Source organism: Barbus barbus, assembly GCF_936440315.1.
Source record: "Barbus barbus genome assembly, chromosome: 7".
In the NCBI taxonomy this organism is placed as follows: Eukaryota; Metazoa; Chordata; class Actinopteri; order Cypriniformes; family Cyprinidae; genus Barbus; species Barbus barbus.
Genome location: NC_136735.1, coordinates 29,504,223 through 29,527,673, shown reverse-complemented (window position 1 = coordinate 29,527,673; position 23,451 = coordinate 29,504,223). Strand labels below are relative to the sequence as shown.

At 36.5% G+C, this 23,451-nt stretch overlaps 2 protein-coding genes across 3 annotated transcripts; one reads left to right on the top strand and one right to left on the bottom strand.

Moving 5' to 3' along the window:
- Positions 1-1,931: 1,931 nt before the first annotated feature.
- Positions 1,932-10,727, bottom strand: LOC306872727 (wolframin-like; the record flags this gene model as incomplete). Its single annotated transcript, XM_079421488.1, has 10 exons — positions 1,932-3,105; positions 4,270-4,958; positions 5,101-5,238; positions 5,705-5,859; positions 6,047-6,124; positions 6,330-6,503; positions 6,650-6,794; positions 7,916-7,992; positions 8,571-9,143; positions 10,547-10,727. The coding sequence occupies 10 exons, from the start codon at positions 10,725-10,727 to the stop codon at positions 1,932-1,934; spliced, it is 3,384 nt and encodes a 1,127-aa protein (XP_079277614.1).
- LOC306872130 (dihydropyrimidinase-related protein 1-like) lies at positions 10,353-22,258 on the top strand. 2 transcript variants are annotated; one of them, XM_079420541.1, is made up of 14 exons: positions 10,353-11,109; positions 13,051-13,139; positions 14,501-14,685; positions 15,244-15,408; positions 16,062-16,123; positions 16,214-16,294; positions 16,370-16,438; positions 16,533-16,653; positions 17,223-17,379; positions 18,908-19,049; positions 19,131-19,301; positions 19,549-19,728; positions 20,439-20,604; positions 20,728-22,257. In XM_079420541.1, the coding sequence occupies exons 1-14, from the start codon at positions 10,759-10,761 to the stop codon at positions 20,817-20,819; spliced, it is 2,031 nt and encodes a 676-aa protein (XP_079276667.1). In that variant the 5' UTR covers positions 10,353-10,758; the 3' UTR covers positions 20,820-22,257. The 2 variants fall into 2 exon arrangements, with proteins under 2 accessions (XP_079276667.1, XP_079276668.1); XM_079420542.1 differs by lacking the exon at positions 10,353-11,109 and adding an exon at positions 12,012-12,206 and having other exon boundaries at positions 20,728-22,258.
- Positions 22,259-23,451: the final 1,193 nt, after the last annotated feature.

Below are 23,451 nucleotides of genomic sequence, written 5' to 3'. Positions count from 1 at the left end.
CACACATGCATGCACGCCCACACACACACACTCACACAATATGCTTATAGTGAGCTAACATCAAACCTTAGAAGGACAAGACCTGAATCTTTAATTAATTTTTAAATTTTCACAAAAATAAAAACCTAATTCCAAACATAATGTAAACAGGTTTTACATCCACTTGTCATAGAACCTTTAAGGAAAACATCTGTGTGGAGATGGTTTTTCCATTTAACAAACAGTAACATCATCAGAGTGCGACAAAGTATGAGCTGTATGAGTGTGTGCATATTTTTATCAATGATGTAGACTCAAATGTTATTTAAAAGACAAAAAAAGAGAAAAAAGTTATTTGAACTAACAAATAATAACTAAGGCTTATGTTCACAGAAATACTTCATTTGATAAATACTCTAATACTAGACAAGTATTCCATGCATTCTTATTCATGACAAAAGAAAAATTAAACAAAATCATACAAATATGTGAGCAAAGATCCGTTGCACATTAGATCATAATCATAAATGAGTTATAAAGGTCAGGCTGAATTTCTGAAGGTCAGAAACATTGGTTCATAGATCAAATTTGATTTGCAAATCTGCGTTTTAAACATTTTTGTATGTAAACGTGCATTAGAAATCTTTGACCATCGCTGCTTTTTTACATATGTTCTGCAATTGAATAGAATGCTATGAATGCAGAGAATGCTAATTTGCGCAAAACTTGCTGAAAAACATGGTTAATCTGTGGAATGAGGGCAGTTGAAAAAAACACTCAATGGATAACTTAAATTCTTAATTTGCAACACTTGTAAATAATGAGTAAATTTAATTTTGGGTGAGCAATTTTTTTTGTAGACAGATTACATGAACTTTTAGCACTTTATAATAGAACTGTCATTAAACTTATACACTACCAGTCAAAGGTGTAGAATAATGATGTTTTTTATGTTGTTAAAAAAGCATTTACTAAAGCTGCATTTATTTGATCAAATATACAGTAAAACAGTAATATTGTGAAATATTAATCAAATTTAAAATAACCGTTTTCTATTTAAGACATCATTTATTCCTGTGAAGCTAAATTTTCAGCAGCCATTACTCAAGTCTTCAGTGTCACATGATAATATTTGACCTGAATCATGTGACAATAATTCAGATATTGTAAACTGTAATAATATTTTACAATATAACTGTTTTTACTGTATTTTTCAATCAAACAAAAGCAGCCTAGGTGAGCATAAGAGAGTTAAAAAAAAAAAAAAAGCTTTCAAAAATCATGTTCCAAACTTTTGACTGGTGGTGAAGAATCAAAGAATTAACAATCTGTGGTCTTAAGTTGCTGGGGTATATTTATAGCAAAAGCCAAAAATACATTGCATGGGTCAAAATTATCCATTTTTCTTTTATGCCGAAAATCATTAGGATATTAAGTAAAGATCATGTTCCATGAAGATATTTTGTCAATTTCGTACTGTAAACATATCAAAACTTTATTTTTGATTAGTAATATGCATTGCTAGGAACTTCATTTGGACAACTTTAAAGGCGATTTTCTCAAAATTTTGATTTTTTTGCACTCTCAGATTCCAGATTTTCAAATAGTTGTATCTTAGCCAAATATTGTCAAAGCCTAACAAACCATACGTCAATGGAAAGCTTATTTATTCACTTAATAAAATTGACACTTAAGACTGGTTTTTTGGACCAGGGTCACATTTTATAATAGCTATGGAAAAGAATCAAGCTAATATTAAAGAAATTGATCAATTTTCCCAATGCCACAACAATAACTCATGATATCTAACATAACACAAGAATTAATAATTTATTTAAAAAAATGTTTCCAGAAAAATGTGCAAATTCCTCCGACTTTGAATAGGAAAAAACTCAAAATATTTTGACTGTGATTGAGATGGCTTTATCTCTGTCATTTTTTCTTCTACTTCTTTACATATTGATCCTAGCACAGAGAAAGGGAGCAAAGAAGAAGTCAAATGCAAATTTAATGGCTTTAAGCACCGTTTTCCTCCAGTTCCGTTCAATCTTTACCTGTCGTCCCTCAGGCACCAATGACGAGCTGCAGTCCAGACAGTGTATGGCTTTCAGTTCAAATGCAGGTAATTTGGTACCCAACTTCCCTTCCAGCTTTGTGCTGAACTCTACCTTGCTGCCTGGATCGAGGTTCAGTATTACCTGTTTAAACTCGTGACTCGCCATTAGGAGGATGTCACCTGTCGGATCGTCAAGTTGCGTGACTCCATCCACCGGCATGCCGACCGTCACCTCAAAACGGTGACTGTTGAAGCGTTTAACGTGGCATTTGTGTTTAGCAAAGGCCTTTATCCGACAGAGCTCCTCCTCTTCCTGCTGGAGGAACAGCATTGTGGCATTGACAGGCTCGACCCCCGTGACATTCGCAAGCGGAGACGTATTATTCTGTGGTTCGCACTTCGGATAAACCTCACCATAGAGACACCGCAACCAGTCTCCCATAAACACCGGTAGCAAGTTTATAACAGACTGAGCTCCGTTTTCCATCTCGGCTACTCGAACACGACGGAATATTCCTGTCCAGGTGACATGATGACCCTCCAGATGGCTGCAGAAGAGCTGTGTTTGCGCCATCCCGCGATCCTGCCAGGCACGTGGGCCGCACAGTGTACCATATTCCTGCCAAGTGATTGTGGAGTTATACACCTTCAGACCTTCAGCATTATAGACATAGATGCCGCAGAGTAAAATCACCATAGTGATGCACAGGAGGATCAGTTTGACCGGACCTCTGTGGGTGATGGAACGGAAGACATTTAGGATGGACAGGCTGAATCTAGTCCAAAGCCGCAGGATCACAGGGACGGCGCACACTGCCAGCGTCACCAGCATTTTAGTCAACTCCAACTCCAGGAACCACTTAACCATCTGAATCAGCAGCATCGCCATCAGACCCAAAGACAAAACTGGTAAGGCAAACAGGAAGAGGAAGTAGGCCACACAAGTGCGGATAAGTCCAATGGTGGTGGAGTTCCGCAGCAGGACCACAGAGAACTCGCACCACACGAAGCAAACCAGGTACGGCACCAGGAAGCAGTACGTCCCTCTGAATCCTCTCATGCGTGCCATACTATATATTTAAAAAAAAAAATAGGTCTGGTTAGGTACTGTATGGTCATGATATTTAAACACTGTATCAATATATATTATACTAACTTATTATATTATTTAATTGAGGAAACTGTTACTTGCCCTATTGGGTCAGTGCTATATTTTACTTTATTTATTTTAAAATAACCGTGACACTGGTTGTGATATTGGTTTGTTCTAGGTAAAATTATCTAGCTGGCTAGCATAAATGAATAGTCATTTAAAAAATTGCAAGACTTAATTGTTATATTCTTGATAGCATAATAATGGTTTAAAAATTACTAATCAGTTAGCAGTGTTTTGTCATTATGTCTTTATTTTCCAGCAAAAGTGTTTAATTTATTTCCTTTGTAATTTTTGGGCAATTTTTCTTTGTACAGAAAATGAAAAATTTTATGAATAAATGTGTGTTTGAAATGTATAATCATAAATAATATTTTTAATAATCTTCTGCTATTATTGCAAGTTTTCTTTGTGAAAAATTTACATTTCATGAAAAAAAAAACATTTACATGTGAAAAATTCATCAATATTGAATATTGAATAATTGGACATTAAAAATGTTCATGTAAATAACAAATTATAAATTTAAACTAATACATTTTTTGGCAAATTTTCTTTGTACAGAAAATGTAACGTGATGAAAAATGTGTGTGTGAAATGTATAATCATAGATAATATTTTTTATAATTTTCAGCTATTGCAAGTTTTCTTTGTAAATATATATATATATTACAAAGGAAAAAATTAATTCAGAATAAAAATATACGCTATAATGGTATATAAATGATTCTAAAATAACAGAATTAGATGCAGGGGAATAACACAAAACCCACATTTGCACTGGCTGTAACATGAAAATAAAATAAATGTATTAATATAAATTTATAATTTTAAACATATTATTGTCTAATTAGTCAATATTCAATATTTAGTTTTTTTCATGTTATATTTATTTCAGCTGTATTTCAAATAGCAGAAATTTTTTTGTTTTTGTTTGGGGGGAGGGGGGCGGTGGTGTAGCAAAAAAAAAAAAAAGGTTTTAGTTTAAATTTGGTTTTAGTTTACATAAAATAACTCTGGTCCAATCCAGTGGATTGGATGTACATTGCCTTAAATAGGTACAGTAAAAATGTTCTTTTACCTGAAGAACAAGTAGAAAAGGTAGATGTAGAGCACACAGGGTACACTGAGCTCCAGCACCAGTGATTCTCCTAGAGGGATAATTGTGAAAATATGTCCCAGCATCCTGGCCATCGCCATTTCCTTCGGCAACCTGCTGGTCAAGGCACACAAAGATGAAGCCACCTCGAAGATGAGTGCCCTCCGTGCATAAGCTGCCACAGATGGGCTCAGGCTCATGTAGCTCATTGCCATGAAGAAGATGGCCACTGTGGAAAGCTCCGAGCATGGGATCCAGCCTTTATCTGCTACTGGGAAGGTGAAGATCATAAAGAACACTGATATCATGAAGTAGAGGTACTGCTCCAAGTTGTTCCAGCCAAAGTTGGACTCTGCTTGCTCCACGTCCAGGCTGGGCTCGAAGGGTGTGAGGAGGGCAGTTAAGGCACTGAAGTTCTCCCATCCTTTGCTGCTCTTGAAGACTCTCAGTGTGCAGATGGCCATGGAGATAAAGGAGAGGTAGAAGATGAGGAGCGGGATGACGAAGGCAAACAGATCAATGGTGAGATTGGAGATGATGAAGAAGAAGATAAGGGCATTGACGTGTTGCGTTGGGATGATGGTGCTCAGCCACTGGACACCAGCGCGAGATGCCCAGTCAATTAAAAGTTCCTTCATCTCAATAATCGCATGGAGAGGGTACTGCAGACCCTACAGGGTGAGGAAAGACAATGAGATACAACATTTGCATTTTACAAGAATACTGTCAAACAAAAGTTGTATCAATAGTTACATCAACAGTTACTATGCCAAGCAAACTTTTATACATAATTTTTGTCAATTTGTTTTTCACCAAGAAGTGGGATTTTATGTCCAGGGCTCTCTTCATCGCACCACTGCGTCTGGTAGCCAATATCATCCCACTGCCCGACATTCCCCAACTGGACTTTCGATGACGCTTATGAGTGACGGGGGCTAATTCATTTTTTTCCTGTATGAAAATAGCAGCATTTTTTGATGTATTAGCAAGTATAAAGCTGGTTTTATCAACTTACATTACAGGCTCATTGGTGGACATTTAAGTTAAAGGGAAAGTTCACCCAAAATTAAAAATCTGGCATCATTTACTCAACCTCATGTCATTCCAAACAAAATACAAAATATATTTAGAAAAAATGTCTCAGTGATTTTTATTTCCTTACAGTGAAAGTCACTGGCATCCAGTTTTGTTTTGGATCTCACTGGGTTTATAGACAAAAACGGTTTTCCACAAAAGACAGAAAGTCACACAGGAACAACATGAAGGTGAGGAAATTATAAGAGAATTGAAGCACCTTTCTCAAGAACAAATATATGAAGATAGCTATTCATCAAACACCTCCCATTTTAATTATTTTTTTTTTATTTGCTGTTATGTGAAAACATCATTATCTCTATCTTCTCCAATATCACCTCACCATTTCAAATGTAGCTACATCACTTTTCATTAATGTCTTCTCCTCTCCCTTTGCATCTACACCTGAGGTTCTCAGTGTGGGAGTGCACGCAATGCCTTCTGTGAACTTTTTCGTCATCTCCACAAAATCTTCTACATCCACATACTTAGAGCTAGCTGTAGAAGGTCAAAGATGCATATTTGTGATGAGTTATGAGTATCTCTGGCTAATATTTAGAAAATTACACTTCAGGTTGGTTTACCAACCATTCAGTTCCTTAACCAACCATCCTTTACTGTTCTTAAAAAATAAAAAAAAGATTCAATTTATTGCATTTGTGTACACAGAAATACGTACACTTACATTCATTAGACACCATGGTCTCCAGGATTTTCCTCTGACTATGAATGCTGGGTGTTACACCACATACAGCAGGTTCACCTATTACGAAGAATGGATTAAAATAAGAGTTACTACTAGCAAGACATGTTAAAAATGTATTTCTTAATCACAATCAGGTGTTTATTTAACAATATAAGCATCCCAAAATTCAAAATTTGGTCAAAAATGCCACCTGTTTCAGATTGAAGGTACACAAGGATGGAAAATGCTGTTGAAAAAAGAAAGAAAGAAATCTGCCAATTACCTGATATAGTATTGACCTGGTTGACATTCTCCAGCATCTCAGACATAGCTACTTTCTTCTTTCTGTCAGGATTGAGTTTCCAATACATCGACATGGCTGCTCTCCTCACTGCTTGTTCAAACTTACTCTCTGAGGACAGCCTTCTCACTTCCTGTGCATTCTCTGCTGTGATGCCTGCCAATAGAGAAGTATAGAATGCATTTAGGATTATTATAAACAATTTATCAATTACCATCACAACAATTTTTCAGATTATGTTGACATAACTTGCACTTGAAGGCATGTTCTCAATGTTCCTTGTTTTCTCAACTTCTCCTCACCTTTATTTTGAATCCAGCATTTCTGAAGTAGTTTGGCTGCATCCCTCCGACCTTGTTTTGCTGCCTTCACAAACCATTCAACAGCTGTATGGTTATTTGTCTCTGTGTCTTTTTCTTCTGCCAGTTTAAGGTAGTATTTACCGAGCTACAACACACATTAAAAAAATATACATTAAAATAATTAACCAGTAATGTTTTAATTTCTCAACTGACATATAGAAACACCTCAAGATCATTAATTGTGGGCATAATAAACCAAACTTCTTTTGTTTAGGGTAGTTTGCTTAGATCACAACATAAGAATTAGACTACATTGCCCATCAACCCCTGCATGATTTTGATGAACAATAATAACTGGCCTAATATCCCAGAGGCTCAAAGCCAGACTGAGTATCATATAAACATATCTAATCTTAGCGTGAATGCTAAACCCTGATTATTAAACCATGGTAAGCGCTTCACAGAGTACCTTTAGCAACACAATCATAGATTAGTGCAAAATCATTAACAGAAAGTAAACAGTCAAATGTTTGGCCCATCTACTAGGCTTATCTCCACCCTCCATAATGCTTTATGTACTTGAGCCTAATTTAATTAAAAAAAGCATAGATGTGGGATTAATTTTGGAGTAATAGAGGAAGTGGAGGTCTCAAAGCATAGTCAGGGCTCATCGTTCAATGTATGTCTGAGTCTGTATATGCAGACACATTTGCTCTGACTGTGAAAGTGTGTGTGAGAATATGTACACGTAGGAGCAATTGAGTTGTATTGAGACTGGGCTCATCTTCCAGAAAGCTGAAAATAGACACACTCATCATGGCCATGCCAAAAAGGACTAAGGCAGACAGAAATGATACAGAATTTAATTTGTATCAGAAAATACACTGTAGATCGTTTAAAATCCTATAGCTACGTTATAAACACTTGTGTTCTTTATATAGGTCAGTGGAGAATAGCATCACAGTGTCAATACCATCACAATCAGAATCAGTTATGGTTTAAGTTCTGAAATCACAGCACACATGTTCAATCAAAGAAGGCTGTTGAAGAAAGCAACCCAATTGCAGAATAGAATTCAGTCTACTTAGATATTAAGTTATGAGATGCCATTTCTTTGCTTGTTATCAGTTTATACACTACAGATTTTTTTCACAATAAATTGTCAAAATGTTATGACCAGTTTCACATTGTCATATTTTTTCATAATATGACAATATTCATAATTTTAATATTACTTCAAATACATATGTGTGTTCATGCACTCACTCTACTCTGTGCTCTAGGGTCTCCAGCCTCAGCCTTCTCCAGAAGTTCCTCAAAAGGCAAATCTTCATCCATATCATCTATGAAAGGTAACAATCACTTACAATTATGTTAACACTATTGTGACACAATATTGAAGACTTAATTAATCCACAAATCCTTTAAATAATTCAGCTGTGTTCATCTTTGAAAAACAAAAATAGAGTGAATCGTGTGATCCTGGTAGTTAGATCATAATCAGTGTTGATTAAAGTTTCAGAACAATCCAAGAATGACTATTTTTAATTAAATAATAATTTTTGAATGGAAACAAGAACTTGAGTATGCCTGAACAGACATTTTACTGAACATAGTTTATTTGTGATAAAAATAGGGTTTATGTTCTTGGTGAAAATAAAGCTAGCACACACTAGCATGTGTCAGTAGCTCCACCATGTCTCAATGATTACCCTCATTTGGATGCATTCCTTTGGTGTAATGCATAATGAATGTATATCAAGAAACTACAAATAATATGGTACTATCGAAACATATCAAACATAATAAGCCTGTTTGATTTTTGGCAAGGTGAATATCTGAAATAATTTAGATAATACAAAAACTATTTTCTTTAGCAGATTGTCCTTCAGCTTTCTTTGTAATGCAAAGCTTCACTTACCACATTCTTCAGCCTCGGCCTGTTCCTCAGCCTTTCTTATTTTCTCCTGCATCATCACCTTTTGGGCTGCAGCCAAAAAGCTCCGTTGACGTGGGAGTTTACTGGAACCCGCTGCAGGTGTTTTGGTGGAGGACAGAGAACCTTCAGGAGGAGATGTAGATTGTGTAGGATCAGTAGAAATGGTGATGCTGGGTGTGGCTGGGTCATTGGGAGAAGATAATGTTGATTTTGATATCGATGAAGATGTTGTAGCTGGCATAGTTGGAGTAGTTTTAGAGCTATGTGATGATGTAGGGATAGGTTTTGGTTTTGCTGGTTTTTCAGGTGTTGATCTGGCTGGAAGGTTTGAAGTTTTAACATTAGTTTGTTTTAATTTAGTATCTTGAGTTGAAGAAGGGGTGGATTTAGGTGGCTGGTCTGGGCTGCTAGAACTGGAGAGAGGGGGACCCGCCGTCTCAGTGCCTGGACTGGATTTAGTAGATGGAACAGGAGGGTTGAGACGTTTGTGGGTTGCACTTTTCTCCTTGAGAGACTCAGGAGATGGTGGTGGGTTAGCACTAACATCCTTCTCACCTAAAAGACATAAAGTGCATAGACTTGTTTACAGAGAACACCTTTTTTTTCCACTTACGCTCATTTCTTACATATTTATGTGTTCTTACACAACTGGTAATATGCTTTTGACATCTAAACTCTACTCCATACACCACACAAATGTATACACTATACAGCGTATATATAGGCTACCAGCTTACAAAGAATAACTTAATCACTTGCTCTCATTTCTTACATATTTAATTAGCCTTTAAATAACCAAATTCATAACATGGTTTTTAAATGTTAACTGTATTTTTATATACATTTTGATAATCTACTACATATACCTAATAAATATGTGTACACAATACAGACCTTAGAGAATAACTAAAGGAAGTTTTACTATTCAAAATAAAAGAAAACTGAATCGAAACAACTTACTCATTGAACAGTCTTCCTCAATATATGGCGTAACACAGCAAAAAAATAAACTCTTTTAAAGTTTTCTGTGCTGTCCACACATTATAGCTCTGTGACACCGGAGCCCTGCAAGGAATCGCAGTTAAAACCCACCATATCTCCAGAGAACGAGCTTCGATTGGATAATTCAAGTGTCAATCAAAGAGTTCCTCTCTGATTGGATAGGAATCGAGCAGTGAATGGCATTGCCCAAAGGATTGTCATCATCGCACTTAATCAGTCTTACTGTGGCGAAAGACTAGTGGGGAAGCTTAGAATAACGTAAAATAATAATTGTGACCCTTTTTATGATGATAAAATCATGAAGGAGGTTCAGTGAATTAGACCTATGGGCAGCCACTAGATGTCAACGAAGTAATAATAATAACTTTTTGCTCGCACAGTGCCTGATTGGCTGTCAATATATATATATATATTTGTTTGTTTGTCTAACTTTGAGACTGTACTTACCTATAGAAAAAGGATGATACAAAGAAAATAGCTTAGCTAAATAACATTGAGTAGCTATCTGGTGCCCTGGTGGCCTGGTCCAATCATTGGTCCATTCATCTGGTCCGTTCAAGAAGGAGAATATTCGTATTCATTTCGTTCATGAATATTATTCTGTTTCATATTAAAAATGTATTCCGAAGAAGTCACGTGCTGAAACGGGAGAGACTTCAGTGAAAACATAAGTCAAAATATATAGAGCTAGAGCGTGTAAATAAACTATTTCATTTGAAAGATTCGTTCTCGAAACACCACTAGAGCTCTCCAAAGGTGCATGCCTTTACCCAGACTGGTAGATGTATGCAAGTCAGTGCAGATGACTGCAGTGTTTTTGTGCATCTTGCACGCACTTTCGGATGGAGGATGGCAGTCACTGCATTGCCCAAATCTTCAGTTCGACAAAATAAACAGAAGAAAAAAAAACTTTGATATAGGTCTAAATGAAAACAAGTAAATTAATTTGATTTTACCAATGTTCAGAGAGAACTGGATTTGAGGATGCAATTTTATTCGGACTAGCTCATACGCGTTAGTGTAGCCTACTGTCTGGAAAGTAGATCGCAGCATCATTATCAGTCTGCAAGCTGCGACCTCCGCATCCCCAGGCAAACCAAGGCTGACCTGGTTTTCTACCCCGGCGTCTCGCTTCATCATTGAGAGCATCATCTCCCTCCTATAAGTGATGTCGGACTGTAGGCGACAGTGGAACCGGGAGGATGAGCTCCCTGTGTACCTGGCTAAACCCATCTCGACTGGACCCAACCAGCGTCACAAGTCTCACGGAATGTTTAGCTCCGTCGAGGGCGCGTATGATAGCAAGACTATCGAGTTTGACCAGTACGCCGTAGGGAGGAAGGGGAACAGGAGCTCACGGAGCAGTAGCAGGGAACGCATCGTGGATGGGGACTTTGAAGCTTATGAGATCAGCGGGGGGACCATCAGCTCCGCGGGTGAGAGAGACGACGGGCGTCCGGGTGTCGAAATCACGGAACAGACTGAAAAGGAATGTCGTTATGAGCAAAACAACGGGAAGGTGGGCTTAAATGTTATGCGTGACAATTTTCCTGCGGGTTTGAACCTTAAGCCATGCAAATAGGCTAGACAAGGTTCAATTTTGCTCATAAAAGAATAATAGCATCCCTTTGTAGGTTATATAGAATGAACGCATAGCCCAAGAAGCTATTGTTCTGACATAAATGGCTAAAGTAAAAACCTTAGTTAACTGTTACCATACTTTATAGCCTATGATTAAAAAAAAAGAAACAACATTTACAATCAAATGCTGGAATTTTATTATAATAAGAAAAAATAAAAGAGCCTATTTTAGCCTAGGCTATTATGCTAAATTAAAACCTACTTGGAAAACATACTAAGATATAAAATTCAATAGCCTACTGTAATTTTACTAGCCTAAGAAAAAATAAAACTTCAAAATTAAGTTTGAAGAAATATATGCTTATTTTGTGTAATGCTAGGCTACCATAAGTGGAAAAGTTTACTTTTTTTTCTAAGTTGCATTTTCTATTTAGCAAATGCCTGTTGCGTTATTTTACCGTCACGTTTGTCACTTTGAAGATTTTTGCCAGTTTTATTGGAACAATATTTTAAGGTTAGCATGCATTCTTTTACTTGATAACTCAACATTCTAGGAACGTAGATTCCAAGAATGCAATTGTGTTATCTTTCCTTATAGAACGTTATTTATAAACTATTCATAATTAAAAAAAAATTAGAAACGTATTTGACTCGTTTTAAATTTATGACTTAACCTTATTATTCAAAATAGCTTAAAACAAAAACTAATTTTACGAAACTAGACCATTTTTGACCCATAACATTCTCTTTACCGATTCTCGCCCAGTTCTCTCTCTCTTTGTTTCATGTGAGGGGGCGCTCCAACATACACTCAAATACAAAACAAGTCTTCAGGCGAACAGATACACGCTCACACACACACACACACCCCTCGGGAGAGGCGCTCGCTTGTGCAGCACTAACGGAGCGCTAGTTCGTTAAGTGGGTTGGTGGCACTAAGAAGCGGGTGACTGCTCAGTGTTCATCTCCTCAAATCATAAAGGAGAGATGTCTGGGACGGGCTACCAAGGGAAGAAGAACATCCCGCATTTGACGGTAAGACACCGGCTGCAAAGCGACCCTTCTGCTCCCGGTAAATCCTGCGCATGGGGGAAATGAGAAGGGATTAAATTCTTAGCGAGCCAACAAAGCAGAGGCCGCTTAGAAGAGCACTGAAATCAGCCAACGGAAAGGTTACCATTGCTGCTACAATGTGGCACAGCCATACAAATATCCCTGCTGTGCATGAAGCGACGAACGCCCGGATTGCATTTACAATAGATGCCGGGATAAATAATGAATCGTGCATGAATCTACAGCAGCTTTGTTGGGGGCGTTTCATTTGACAAATGGCGAGCGCATATGCAGCGGACTAGACGCAACAGGGTCTGTCGCCAAGAGCAGAAATCTGGAATAAACACACACTTTTTTTTTAAATGCCAGTGCACACATTAAAACAAAGAACATAGGAATATGAGCCCATGTGTTGTATTTTTGCCTGCAGTTATGGATTACAATGATCCTAATTCACTAAAGCAATCTTTGCGATCTGTGCTTACTGACATCTAGGAATAGCGCATATGAGGTTTTTGCTTTGAATATGAAGCCTGAATCTGTTAAGGAAAACGGCATGGTATGTGCCTTCCTGACAACTGGGTGATGCGAGGTTACCATGGCAACCTAACATCTTTCCACATTACCACATTTGCTCTTCTCTGTTCATAGAACCCCACCCATTCACAGAGTGTGAGGCTGAAACTGTGCAGAAGGCTCTTTTATCAGTGGTTGTAAGAGCACTTCACTGAATTGCAAATATAGCAGGTAAAATAAGGTTTAAACTGCTGTTGGAATCACTCATTCTCTTGCTCGCTCTCTGTGTTTCTTTTCATCTCTTCTTCAGAGCGAGCGGCTGCTGATTAAAGGTGGAAGAGTGGTCAATGATGATCAGTCGCTATATGCTGACGTTTATGTGGAAGATGGAATTATTAAGTAAGACATCATGCATATGCAAATGCACACTTTTACAAAGCACAATGCAGTTTTTCAGTAGCAATTGCATATTGTTGTAAATGTGACCCTGGACCACAAAACCAGTCATAAGGGTCAATTTTTTGAAATTGAGATTAATACATTATCTGAAAGCTGAATAAATAAGCTTTCCATTGATGCATGGTTTGTTATGATAGGACAATATTTGGCCGAGATACAACTATTTGAATATCTGGAATCTGAGGGTGCAAAAAAATCTAAATATTGAGAAAATCGCCTTTAAAGTTGACCAAATTAAGTTCTTAGTAATGGATGTTAATAATCAAAAATTAAGTTTTGATATATTTACATTAGGAAATTTACAAAATATCTTCATGGTACATGATCTTTACTTAATGTCCTATAAGGATTTTGGCATAAAAGAAAAATCAATAATTTTGACCCATACAATGTATTTTTGGCTATTGCTACAAATATACCCCAGCAACTTTTGACTGGTTTTGTTGTCCAGGGTCAGAAATATGAATGGTGCATGCATGAAAACTATGCACCAATCACAGTCACATTCAAAATAAATAAATAAATTGCTCTATGCAGCATCTCAAAAAATATATTAATTCATATTTTTACTGGAATGTTATTTGGTCCCACTTTATATTAAGTGGTTTTAACTACATCAAAAAATAAGTACTTATGGTGTTCATATTGTATTGCAAAACACTTTTGGTGCTGTTGGGATACGAATAAGGTTAGGGACAGGTTTGGTGGTATGGGTAGGTTTAAGGGTGGGTTAATGTGTAAGGGATTGGTCAACAGTTTAATTATAAATTGTAATATCAGAAATTAATTAGAGATGTAGTTCCATACAGGTATTCCAAGAATGGAAAATGTCCAGTTTGCTTAATGTTAACATTATTTCAAAACAATTAATTCAAATTTAGAAATCTGACATAATTGTGTACTGTGTGCTGACATTTACGTTTAAGAATAGGATTTATGCTCATTCACAAGCAAATATTATTAATATGAATTTTATCATTTTCATGTATAAAGGCCCATTCATACTGGTGAGTGAACACTTATGAGGTAGATTATGCAGATTTGTTTTTCTTTCTGTTCTGTTGTGTTTCTTTCTGTTAAAAAACTGTGGCTGTCTGTAGAATGAAATAATGCTTAATTGCATTATATAGCATAGCATGTTAAATTTGGCATCGTATGAAGTTTTCCAGTGGCCATAAAAAACTTTTTTGTTTCAATTGCACACCTGTATTATGGTCTGTCATGTAATATAGTGCAGGTGTAGTACGTAATGTATTTGTGTAATGTGTTTGTAATGTATTCTTTTTCCATCTCAACTTAAGACAGGTTGGAGAGAACCTGATTGTACCGGGGGGCGTGAAGGTGATTGAGGCTAATGGGTGTGTGGTGATTCCTGGAGGTATTGATGTAAACACCTGCCTGCATAAGCCTTACTTGGGCACTCCACCTGTGGATGACTTCTACCAGGGCACCAAAGCTGCTCTGGCAGGAGGAACCACCATGATCAGTAAGTCTGGATGAATTGTTAATCTGGTATTTAAAAAAAAAAATAATTTAGTAAGTTTTTATTTTTTTTAAAAAGGACTAAAATTACATTTTATGTCAGGATTGTGGCAAAGGTTCAAGTATGTTGAATATTTAGGATGCAGTGCCAAATGTTCTGAGCAACTTCCTGGACTAGGACTCACTTGCATCTCCCCGTGAGAGCAAAGCAGTGGCCCAAATATGTCTGTTGTTGCTTGCTACAAGGACATGCCCTCGGTCTTGCATGTCAGCTACAGCCAATCAGATTTCGTATTGTCTATCAGTTCGAGCCAGGAGGGTTTTTTTTGGGGGGGGGGGTTGTGGTTACAATAACTACTTTTCTTTAAACAATGAATTAAAACTATTAGCTCTTGTGAATGACAAAAAGAAAAAAAAGAGTCTTTGTGCATGATAAAAAGTCTTCAAGGAGCATGCAGAAATCAATAGAGTATATAATTTAGGACTAAAGCAGCAAAGCAACAGCATCTTCAATAGAAATCTCAAACACATTTTGAGCAGAATCCATCATTTTATGTTTCAGTTGACCATGTGACTCCACAGCCTGGTGACAGTCTTTTGGAGGCCTTTGAGAAGTGGCAGGAAGCGGCAGATAAAAAGTCTTGCTGTGATTATTCACTTCATGTGGATATCCCTCATTGGCATGAAGGTGTGAAGGAGGAGCTGGAACAGCTGGTACAGGAAAAAGGTGAACACATATTTAAAGATGTGACAATATTTGCAAAGCTAAAAGTATTGTGTGCTTTTAACGCCACATATCTTGATCATTCTGATGTTTCAGAGCCACTTGTTAGAATTTGCCAAATGCTGATGATTGTTAATCCACAACTGTTCAAATGTTTGGGGTCAATCAATTGAAAAAAAAAGAAGGACACATTAAACGTAATAGTAAAGACATTTATCTTTGTAAAAAATTTATTTCAAATAAATGTTTTCCTTTGCATTTTCTATTCATCAAGGATCCTGAAAAAAATGCATGATGGTTTTCAAAAAAATATTAAGCAGATCAACTATTTTCAACACTGATAATAATAAAAAAATATTTATTGAGCAGCAAAAAAGCATATTTGAATAATTGCTGAGGGACACTGAAGACTGGGGTAATGGCTGCTGAAAATAAAAAAAAATAAAAAGCTTTACCATCAGAGGAATGTTGCATTTTAAAATATACTAAAATAGAGAACAGTTATAAATTGCAATAAAATTTCACAATATTACAATTTTACTGTTTTATCAAACAAATACAGCCTTGGTGAGCAAAGGAGACTTCTGTCAAAAAATGTACAACGGTGCTGTATTTTTCTTTCTGAAATACATGTTAATGTTCTCTTCTTTTATCAGGAATCAACTCTTTCCAAGTTTACATGGCTTACAAAGGGTTATTTCAAATGCCTGACTCTCAGGTTAGGTATCCATGCTTCCATCTATAGATCATCCTGTACTGTGATATAATAAAATTATTAATTTGATCACTCTTTCTTTCTCTCATCTAGTTGTATGAAGCATTCTCATTTCTTAAAGAGCTGGGGGCAGTGGTACTGGTGCATGCAGAGAATGGAGACCTGATAGCACAGGTACCTGTTGTCTAATGAGTAAATTCAAACCCACTTTGCTGTCACTTACAGTTTTTTTCAATATTTGTGTTAAAGGAACAAAGCAAAATCTTGGGAATGGGCATCACTGGTCCGGAGGGCCACCCACTGAGCCGTCCAGAGGAGGTGGGATCAATAAATTGGCAAACTATTTAGAAGTTTATCCAGTCAGTTTCAGCAGAGTGAAGTGTCTTGATGTAATTGGATGTCTGTTTCACAGCTGGAGGCGGAGGCTGTTTTCCGCGCCATCACACTTGGCAACCGAGTCAACTGCCCTGTCTACATCACCAAAGTGATGAGTAAAAGTGCAGCTGATACTGTGACCAATGCACGGAAGAAAGGTGACTGCATATTGCGAAATACTGTTGCATGCTGAATTCACAATTTAATATTATTGAAAGAAGTCTTTCACCCTGGCTGCATTTATTTGATCAAAAATACAGTAAAAAAGTCAAATTTTAATTTTAATATATTTTAAAATGTAATATATTAAAAAGCAGAATTTTCAGCAGCCTTTTCTCAGTCTTCAGTGTCACATGATCCTTCAAAAATCATTCTGTTATGCTGATTTGCTGCTCAAGAAACATTTCTTATTATTATCACTGTTGAATATATGCTTGTGATATAATTTTTTTTCAGAATTTATTTGAAAGACTATTGTGACAATAATAAGTCTTTACAGTCACATTTGGCCAATTAATGCATGCTTGCTGAATAAAAGTATGAATTTCTTCCAAAATAAAAAAATCTTATTGACACCAAACTATAGTGTAGTAGCATAAATGGTAGGTGTACTTTAAAAAAAAAAGTTATTTATTGCAATGTCTAGCAAAAATGGTTAATTTAAACAAACTTGAACATGCCAGTCCTACAATTTATGGACTTATTGTGTTTATTGCCCTGGCTTTAGGCTCTGTTGTTTTTGGTGAGCCAATCACAGCCAGCTTGGCAACAGATGGATCCCACTATTGGAGCAAAAACTGGGCGAAAGCAGCAGCCTATGTGACTTCTCCACCCCTCAGCACTGACCCGACAACACCTGACCACCTTCACTCTCTACTGGCCTGGTAAATCATTTTGAATTATTTCTACATTTTTAGACATCTGTGACATTTGCACAGTTAGTGTAGATTCAGTGTAATACAGGAGTCGTAAGCAAAGTGGCCCTATCTACCAATTTTTTAATCTACTCTCTCCATTACTTTGGCTCTTTACTACACCCAGACCGCAGACACACCTTTTCCTGGCCCCATTTCTAAAAATAGATCAGGCTTTCATCTCCTGTTGCCATGGTTACAGCACTCTCCTCCTCCCTCCCCCCCACACAGACACATAACTTGCAGAACTGCTAGACTATGAGAGAGATGTCATTATGTTGACAGCCACAGCCACACATACTTTCACATGCACACACGCACACTCACAGGCACAGAGATTCACACTCACACACACACTGTCACATAGAGGCAGATCGGCACAGCTGGAAAGAGGCCATTTATTTTTAGCATAGATGCATTAGTCCGGTCCAAAGGATGAGAGGAAATTCTAGAAAAACATCAAAGATTCTTTTTTAAATATTGAACATTATACAGTATGTAGGATGCGAAGACAAACTTTAATTGTATTGTGTAGCGTGGTCTTGTATTTTGTGGATTTCAAAGCATATCACCTCTGTCTTGATTTTCATCATTTCATTGTGTGCATCTTTTGTATTGCATGTATTGCAAATATTTAATTGAAGCTGACAGTTGTAGTTCGGCCTGATTTTGTGGTTAGACCACATTTCAGTGAAGAAATTTACCTGATGCTGATTACCTCAGTAAGCAAATCTAGTTTAGTGGAAATGTCTTTATGCTGTCTTAATTCTCAGTCGACTATCTCTTATAGCAGCTAAACTGGTTGGTGAAAAGATAGAAAAGATAGTTGAGGTAGCAAAGAGCTGTTATATTCATCCCACAGTTCTTTGAAGTGTAATATCTATGGAGCTTGGAATGAATTTAAATTTGAGCAGTAAGCATTTTGTTTAATTAAAACATTTATTCAGCAAGGATTTGTTAAAAGTGGCAGTTTAAGTTACGAATGTTTCTGTTTAAAATGAATGCTGTTTTATTTGAAATATCTATTCATCAAAAAATCCTGAAAAAAGGTTTTCGCAAAAATATGAAGCAGCACAACTGTTTTCAACACTGATTATAAGAAATGTTTCTTAAGGAACCAAATCATCATATTAGAATGATTTCTGAAGGACTGGAGTAATGATGCTGAAAATTCAGCTTTGTAATCACAGAAATAAATTGCATTTTAAATATATTAAAATAAAAAGAAGAATTATTTTAAATTGCAAAAATATTTCACAGTATTATGGTTTTTAATGTTGATCAAATAAATGCAGCCTTGGTAAGCATAAGAGAAAGAGACATTAAAAAATCTGACCGACCCCAGACTTTGGACTAGCAGTATAGGACCATGACACATTATGCAACCTCTAAATAAAAATATGGTCGCAAAGAACATCACAACTAGCTCTAGAGGGCAGATCATGTTCTTTTTGGAGCTGCTACCCCTGTAATTACATTTCTCTTAATCTTTCTCCAGCGGGGATATGCAGGTCGTGGGCAGTGGACATTGTGCTTACAGCACGTCTCAAAAGGCCATAGGTAAGGACAACTTTACCCTTATACCCGAGGGAACCAATGGAGTGGAGGAGAGAATGGGTTTTGTTTGGGACAAAGCTGTGGTAAGTGCATCTGTGTGTATGTTTATATGGATTGAGGTGCAGGTTGCTTTTATCAGTCACCACTTCATTTGTTCCCTACAGGCTATGGGGAAGATGGATGAAAACCAGTTTGTTGCAGTTACAAGCACTAATGCAGCCAAAATCTTCAACCTGTACCCCCGTAAGGGTCGGATAGCAGTGGGTTCAGATGCTGACATTGTTATTTGGGACCCCGACAAGATCAAGACCATAACAGCTAAAGCACAGCAGTCGGTGAGGACTGAAAATCTCTGCAAGATGCTGGAATATTGAAAGATACTCTGAATGGCTGTTATTCAGTTATACATACATTTAATACTGCATTGCATGTACCTGTAATAGGATGTTGAATTGTTCCACTCTAATGCATCAATTTTCAAACTACATTTTTTTTTTCTAAACGCCTACAAAATATTAATAGTGATTTTATATTTGATAAACAGGTAAAAATAGGATTTTTCTAAACTTCTTCTGTTTCTAGGCTCTGGAGTATAATATTTTTGAGGGGATGGAGTGTCGTGGTGGTCCGGGATATGTGGTCAGTCAGGGTAGGATTGTGTTTGAGGAAGGGAAGCTTCAGGTTCAGCAGGGGACTGGACGTTTCATCTCTCGCAAACCCTTCCCTGACATTGCCTACCAGCGCATTAAGTACCGCAACAAGGTATGACTCCTCTTTGATTAATTCACTGACCTTCACTCAGTCTCAGTTAGTTTTGTTGTATATATTAAACTATTGATATACCTGTATATACACTACCATTCAAAATTTTGGGTTCAGGATGATTTTTAATGTTTCTAAAAGAAGGCTCTTACAGTATGCTCAGCAAGGCTGCATTTATCAGCACAGTAAAGTAAAAGCAGTAATATTGTAAATGTATTGTTAGCTAAAATAACTGTTTTATATTTTAATATATTTTTAAATGTAATTTATTCCTTGTGTCACACGATCCTTCAGAAATCATTCTAAGATAATTATTTAATACTCAAAAAGCATTTCTTATCAATGCTGAAAACAGTTGTACTGCTTAATGTTTTTGTGGCAACAGTGGTATGTTTTTCCATATTTTTTGATGAATACAAAGTTCAAAATAAATAAATGATTAATTTAATGCCTCCTTGCTGAATAAAAGTAATAATTTCTTTAACAAAAACTTACTGACACCAAGCTTTTTAACAATAGTGTAGTAACGTAAGGGTTCAGTATTTTCCAAGCATACATTTGCTAAATAATAACGTGATAATAAAAATAATGAACTAGATGTGTTATTTGTTTTACAGTGCAAATACAAAGAATGAGAAATTAGTGTATAATCAAACTTTTAGGTTCATATCTCAGTAACACCAAAGCTGTCGTTTACTGTTGTTTGGAAGGTGATGAGCAAGCAGGGAGTTTCTCGTGGGATGTATGATGGTCCAGTATATGATATCCCAGCTACACCCAAATATATAACCCCAGCACCCTCTGCCAAGACCTCACCCACTACACACCAGCCTCCACCAATCAGAAACTTGCATCAGTCTAACTTCAGCCTATCAGGTGAGGAAATTATATTTTCTAATGAATATTCCCCAATATCCTCAATTCCTTTGAATAATTTATAAATGTGTCAGTATTTTACAGCAAGTGTATAATTTATTATGATTATTTCAATACTGTTAGGGGCTCAAACAGATGACAACATTCCTCGGCGATCTGGCCACCGCATTGTAGCACCCCCTGGTGGTCGTTCCAACATCACTAGCCTTGGTTGAGCCCTTCTGCAGATCCCATGTGACTTTGAGAGAGTGTGTATGTGTGTATGCGTGTCTGTGTGTGAGAGTATTATTGCAGTTATATCTGTTGACAAATCATCAGTATTCCCCTTTCACAGGGCCATGCTATAAAAGATTTTTGTGCAATGCATGCATGTCAAAATATCACTGTACCTTACCTGTGCAGTAAGTGTCCCATCTACAGTCAATATTACTGTGTGCATTGTACACAATAGTCTCACTGCTAAGTACCTATAGATAGCTAGACAATCACTAGAAAATACTTTATATCCGTAACAAATTTCAGAAAAAGTAGCATTTAAACAATACTAATATAACTACTCATATTTATTAAAGTTATGAGTTATGAAAACCCTCATTCTGCTGATGTGACCCCAGTGTTTGTGAAAATGTCCTGCTTTAATGCCTTGTAAAGCCGGTAACTAGTCATCCTACAAAATGGTGCTCCTCATACTGGACAACTTACAGAACTAAAGATAACTAGATAAAAGTGTTAGAACGCAGGTCTGAGATCAGTTTTGGCACAGATGTACCACTAATAAGTACATTCTAAAGCTGAGTGACGATCTGCTCTTACAAGCACTTTTATCTTTAATGTTCTCTGTGCACTGAAATGTTTTCAGTTCTGTGTTATCAGTCTATTTGTGGCAAAGAATGGTGATGGATTGCATGATCTCACTTTTAAATGTTGGTATTATTGACATCTGACCTTTTGATTCTTACACTCTTTATACTCCGAAGTATCATTTTATCAATTATCTTATCAAATTAGAATTTTTTTTACAAGAAAGATTTGTGTGTTATCACTTTTTATTTTTATTTTCCTGTAGTGAAAAAGGCTGCATGCCATTTTGGCTCCTCCAAGCTCTTGGCTGTGTAGATTTAGCTTATTGCAAAATTATATTTTGACTAGAGAAGGTTTTCACATTACCTCATATCACAAATGCAAAATCAAAGAATGCAACTATATGCAACCTGCGAGATTTTTTTATCTGTAACACTCTCATCTGTGATGCAAATGTTCACATCTGGAAAAGCAAGTCACACATGTATTCAAAAAAAGCTGAAAATGCTTTCATTTCATCTGCCTGTTTTCTTCTTTTGTGAGATTTCAGTATTGCTCCACATGCAAGTGGCTCAAACCTAGTCACTGTGTTTACGCTCAAAGTCTTAATACCGAACTTCCACGGAATAAATGGTGACCGCTCTTGTTTTGGACCAATACAAGGCCAGTGCCAAGCCTGCTGTATTGTTTTCCATAGCCCATTGTGATTTTGTATTGCCTATGGTATATGTAGTGATTATGACCAATGCCATTTTAGTTTTTGTAGGCTGATATTCACTAATGCACTCATTGACTGTTGATAATGATATTCACTTTGCTATGGTGAAATAAAGTTCAAAAATAGATGTTGTTGAAGCTGCTGCTGTGTGTTTCCCTTGTGTGAGATTGCCTTTTTCTGAATTTACCAAATCTGATCTGAAATGAACAAAGAAAACTGGGGTTTCATCATTAATTTCACTGTCACAATATAATGTATTTTTTGATAGTCAGTTTCTGTAGACGTACAAAAAAATCTTGTCAACAAATAAATACTGAACATTCCCACCAATATTGTCCAGGAAAAACAACAAAAACATCCCATTCATGTAAGGGAATATGCAACTGCAAAAAGAAAGCTTGCTTGCATGGAGACAGACAGAGCAAAAGTCACACATCTGAGAAAAAAAGAGAAAGCCTAAGGACAAGCAAGTGAGATTCTTAATGGAGGTACAGAAGATAAGCAAAGGGAAAAAAGGATGAAGGAATCTGAATGCAGTGACAAAATCATTCTGTAGTCCTCTGTTAGTCAGCTGGTGAAGGGACTTTTTCAGTTCCTTCCCAAAAGTAGGGACAGAAAGAAAGATAACTTACTAATTGTCATCTGTTGCTTTATATGTTCACCACTAGATGTCCTACTTAGTACTAGTTTTCAGGGACAGTTCACCCCAAAATTTGGTCATCATTTACTCACCCTCTGGTTTTTCCAAATCTATATGAATTTCTTTCTTCTGTTGTACACAAAAGTAGATAATCTGAAGAATATTAATTAAAGAGTTGCTGGTAGCCATTGACTTCCATAGTAGGGGAAAAATGGCTACCAGCAATTACCAACATTCTTCAAAATATATTCTTTAGTGTTCAACAAAAGTAAGAAATTCATACAGGTTTTGAAAAACCAGAGGATGAGTAAATGATGACAACATTTTTGGGTGAACCATCCCTTTAACTATTATTCTTTAGTTCTTTAATTTTATTAGCTTTTACATTCCTCGGGTCTCTGTTTCATAATAAACAGTTTGTTAGATGTTTATTCTTTAATACCTAATACAGCATTGGTTATCTCCTTTATTTGTAGGCTTACAGTATATTTGTGCTTCAGATATTGGTATTAGTATGAAAATCCTTATCGGTCCGTCACTAAAATTTTCATTTTATTTTTGGATGAAAATACTCATAAATTCTATAAAATTCTGCATCCATCCATCCATCCATCCATCCATGTGTCCCCTTTTTAAATTTATCTTCCTCAGGTAGATTCAGTCATGTTTATATTGGTTACTATAAATT

Coding starts and splice junctions, on each gene's coding strand:
- LOC306872130 (XM_079420541.1), top strand. CDS start 10,759: ATGTCGGACTGTAGGCGACAGTGGAACCGGGAGGATGAGCTCCCTGTG. Junction 17,380..18,907: donor CTTCACTCTCTACTGGCCTG/GTAAATCATTTT, acceptor ATCTTTCTCCAG/CGGGGATATGCAGGTCGTGG. Junction 19,302..19,548: donor CAGCTAAAGCACAGCAGTCG/GTGAGGACTGAA, acceptor TTCTGTTTCTAG/GCTCTGGAGTATAATATTTT.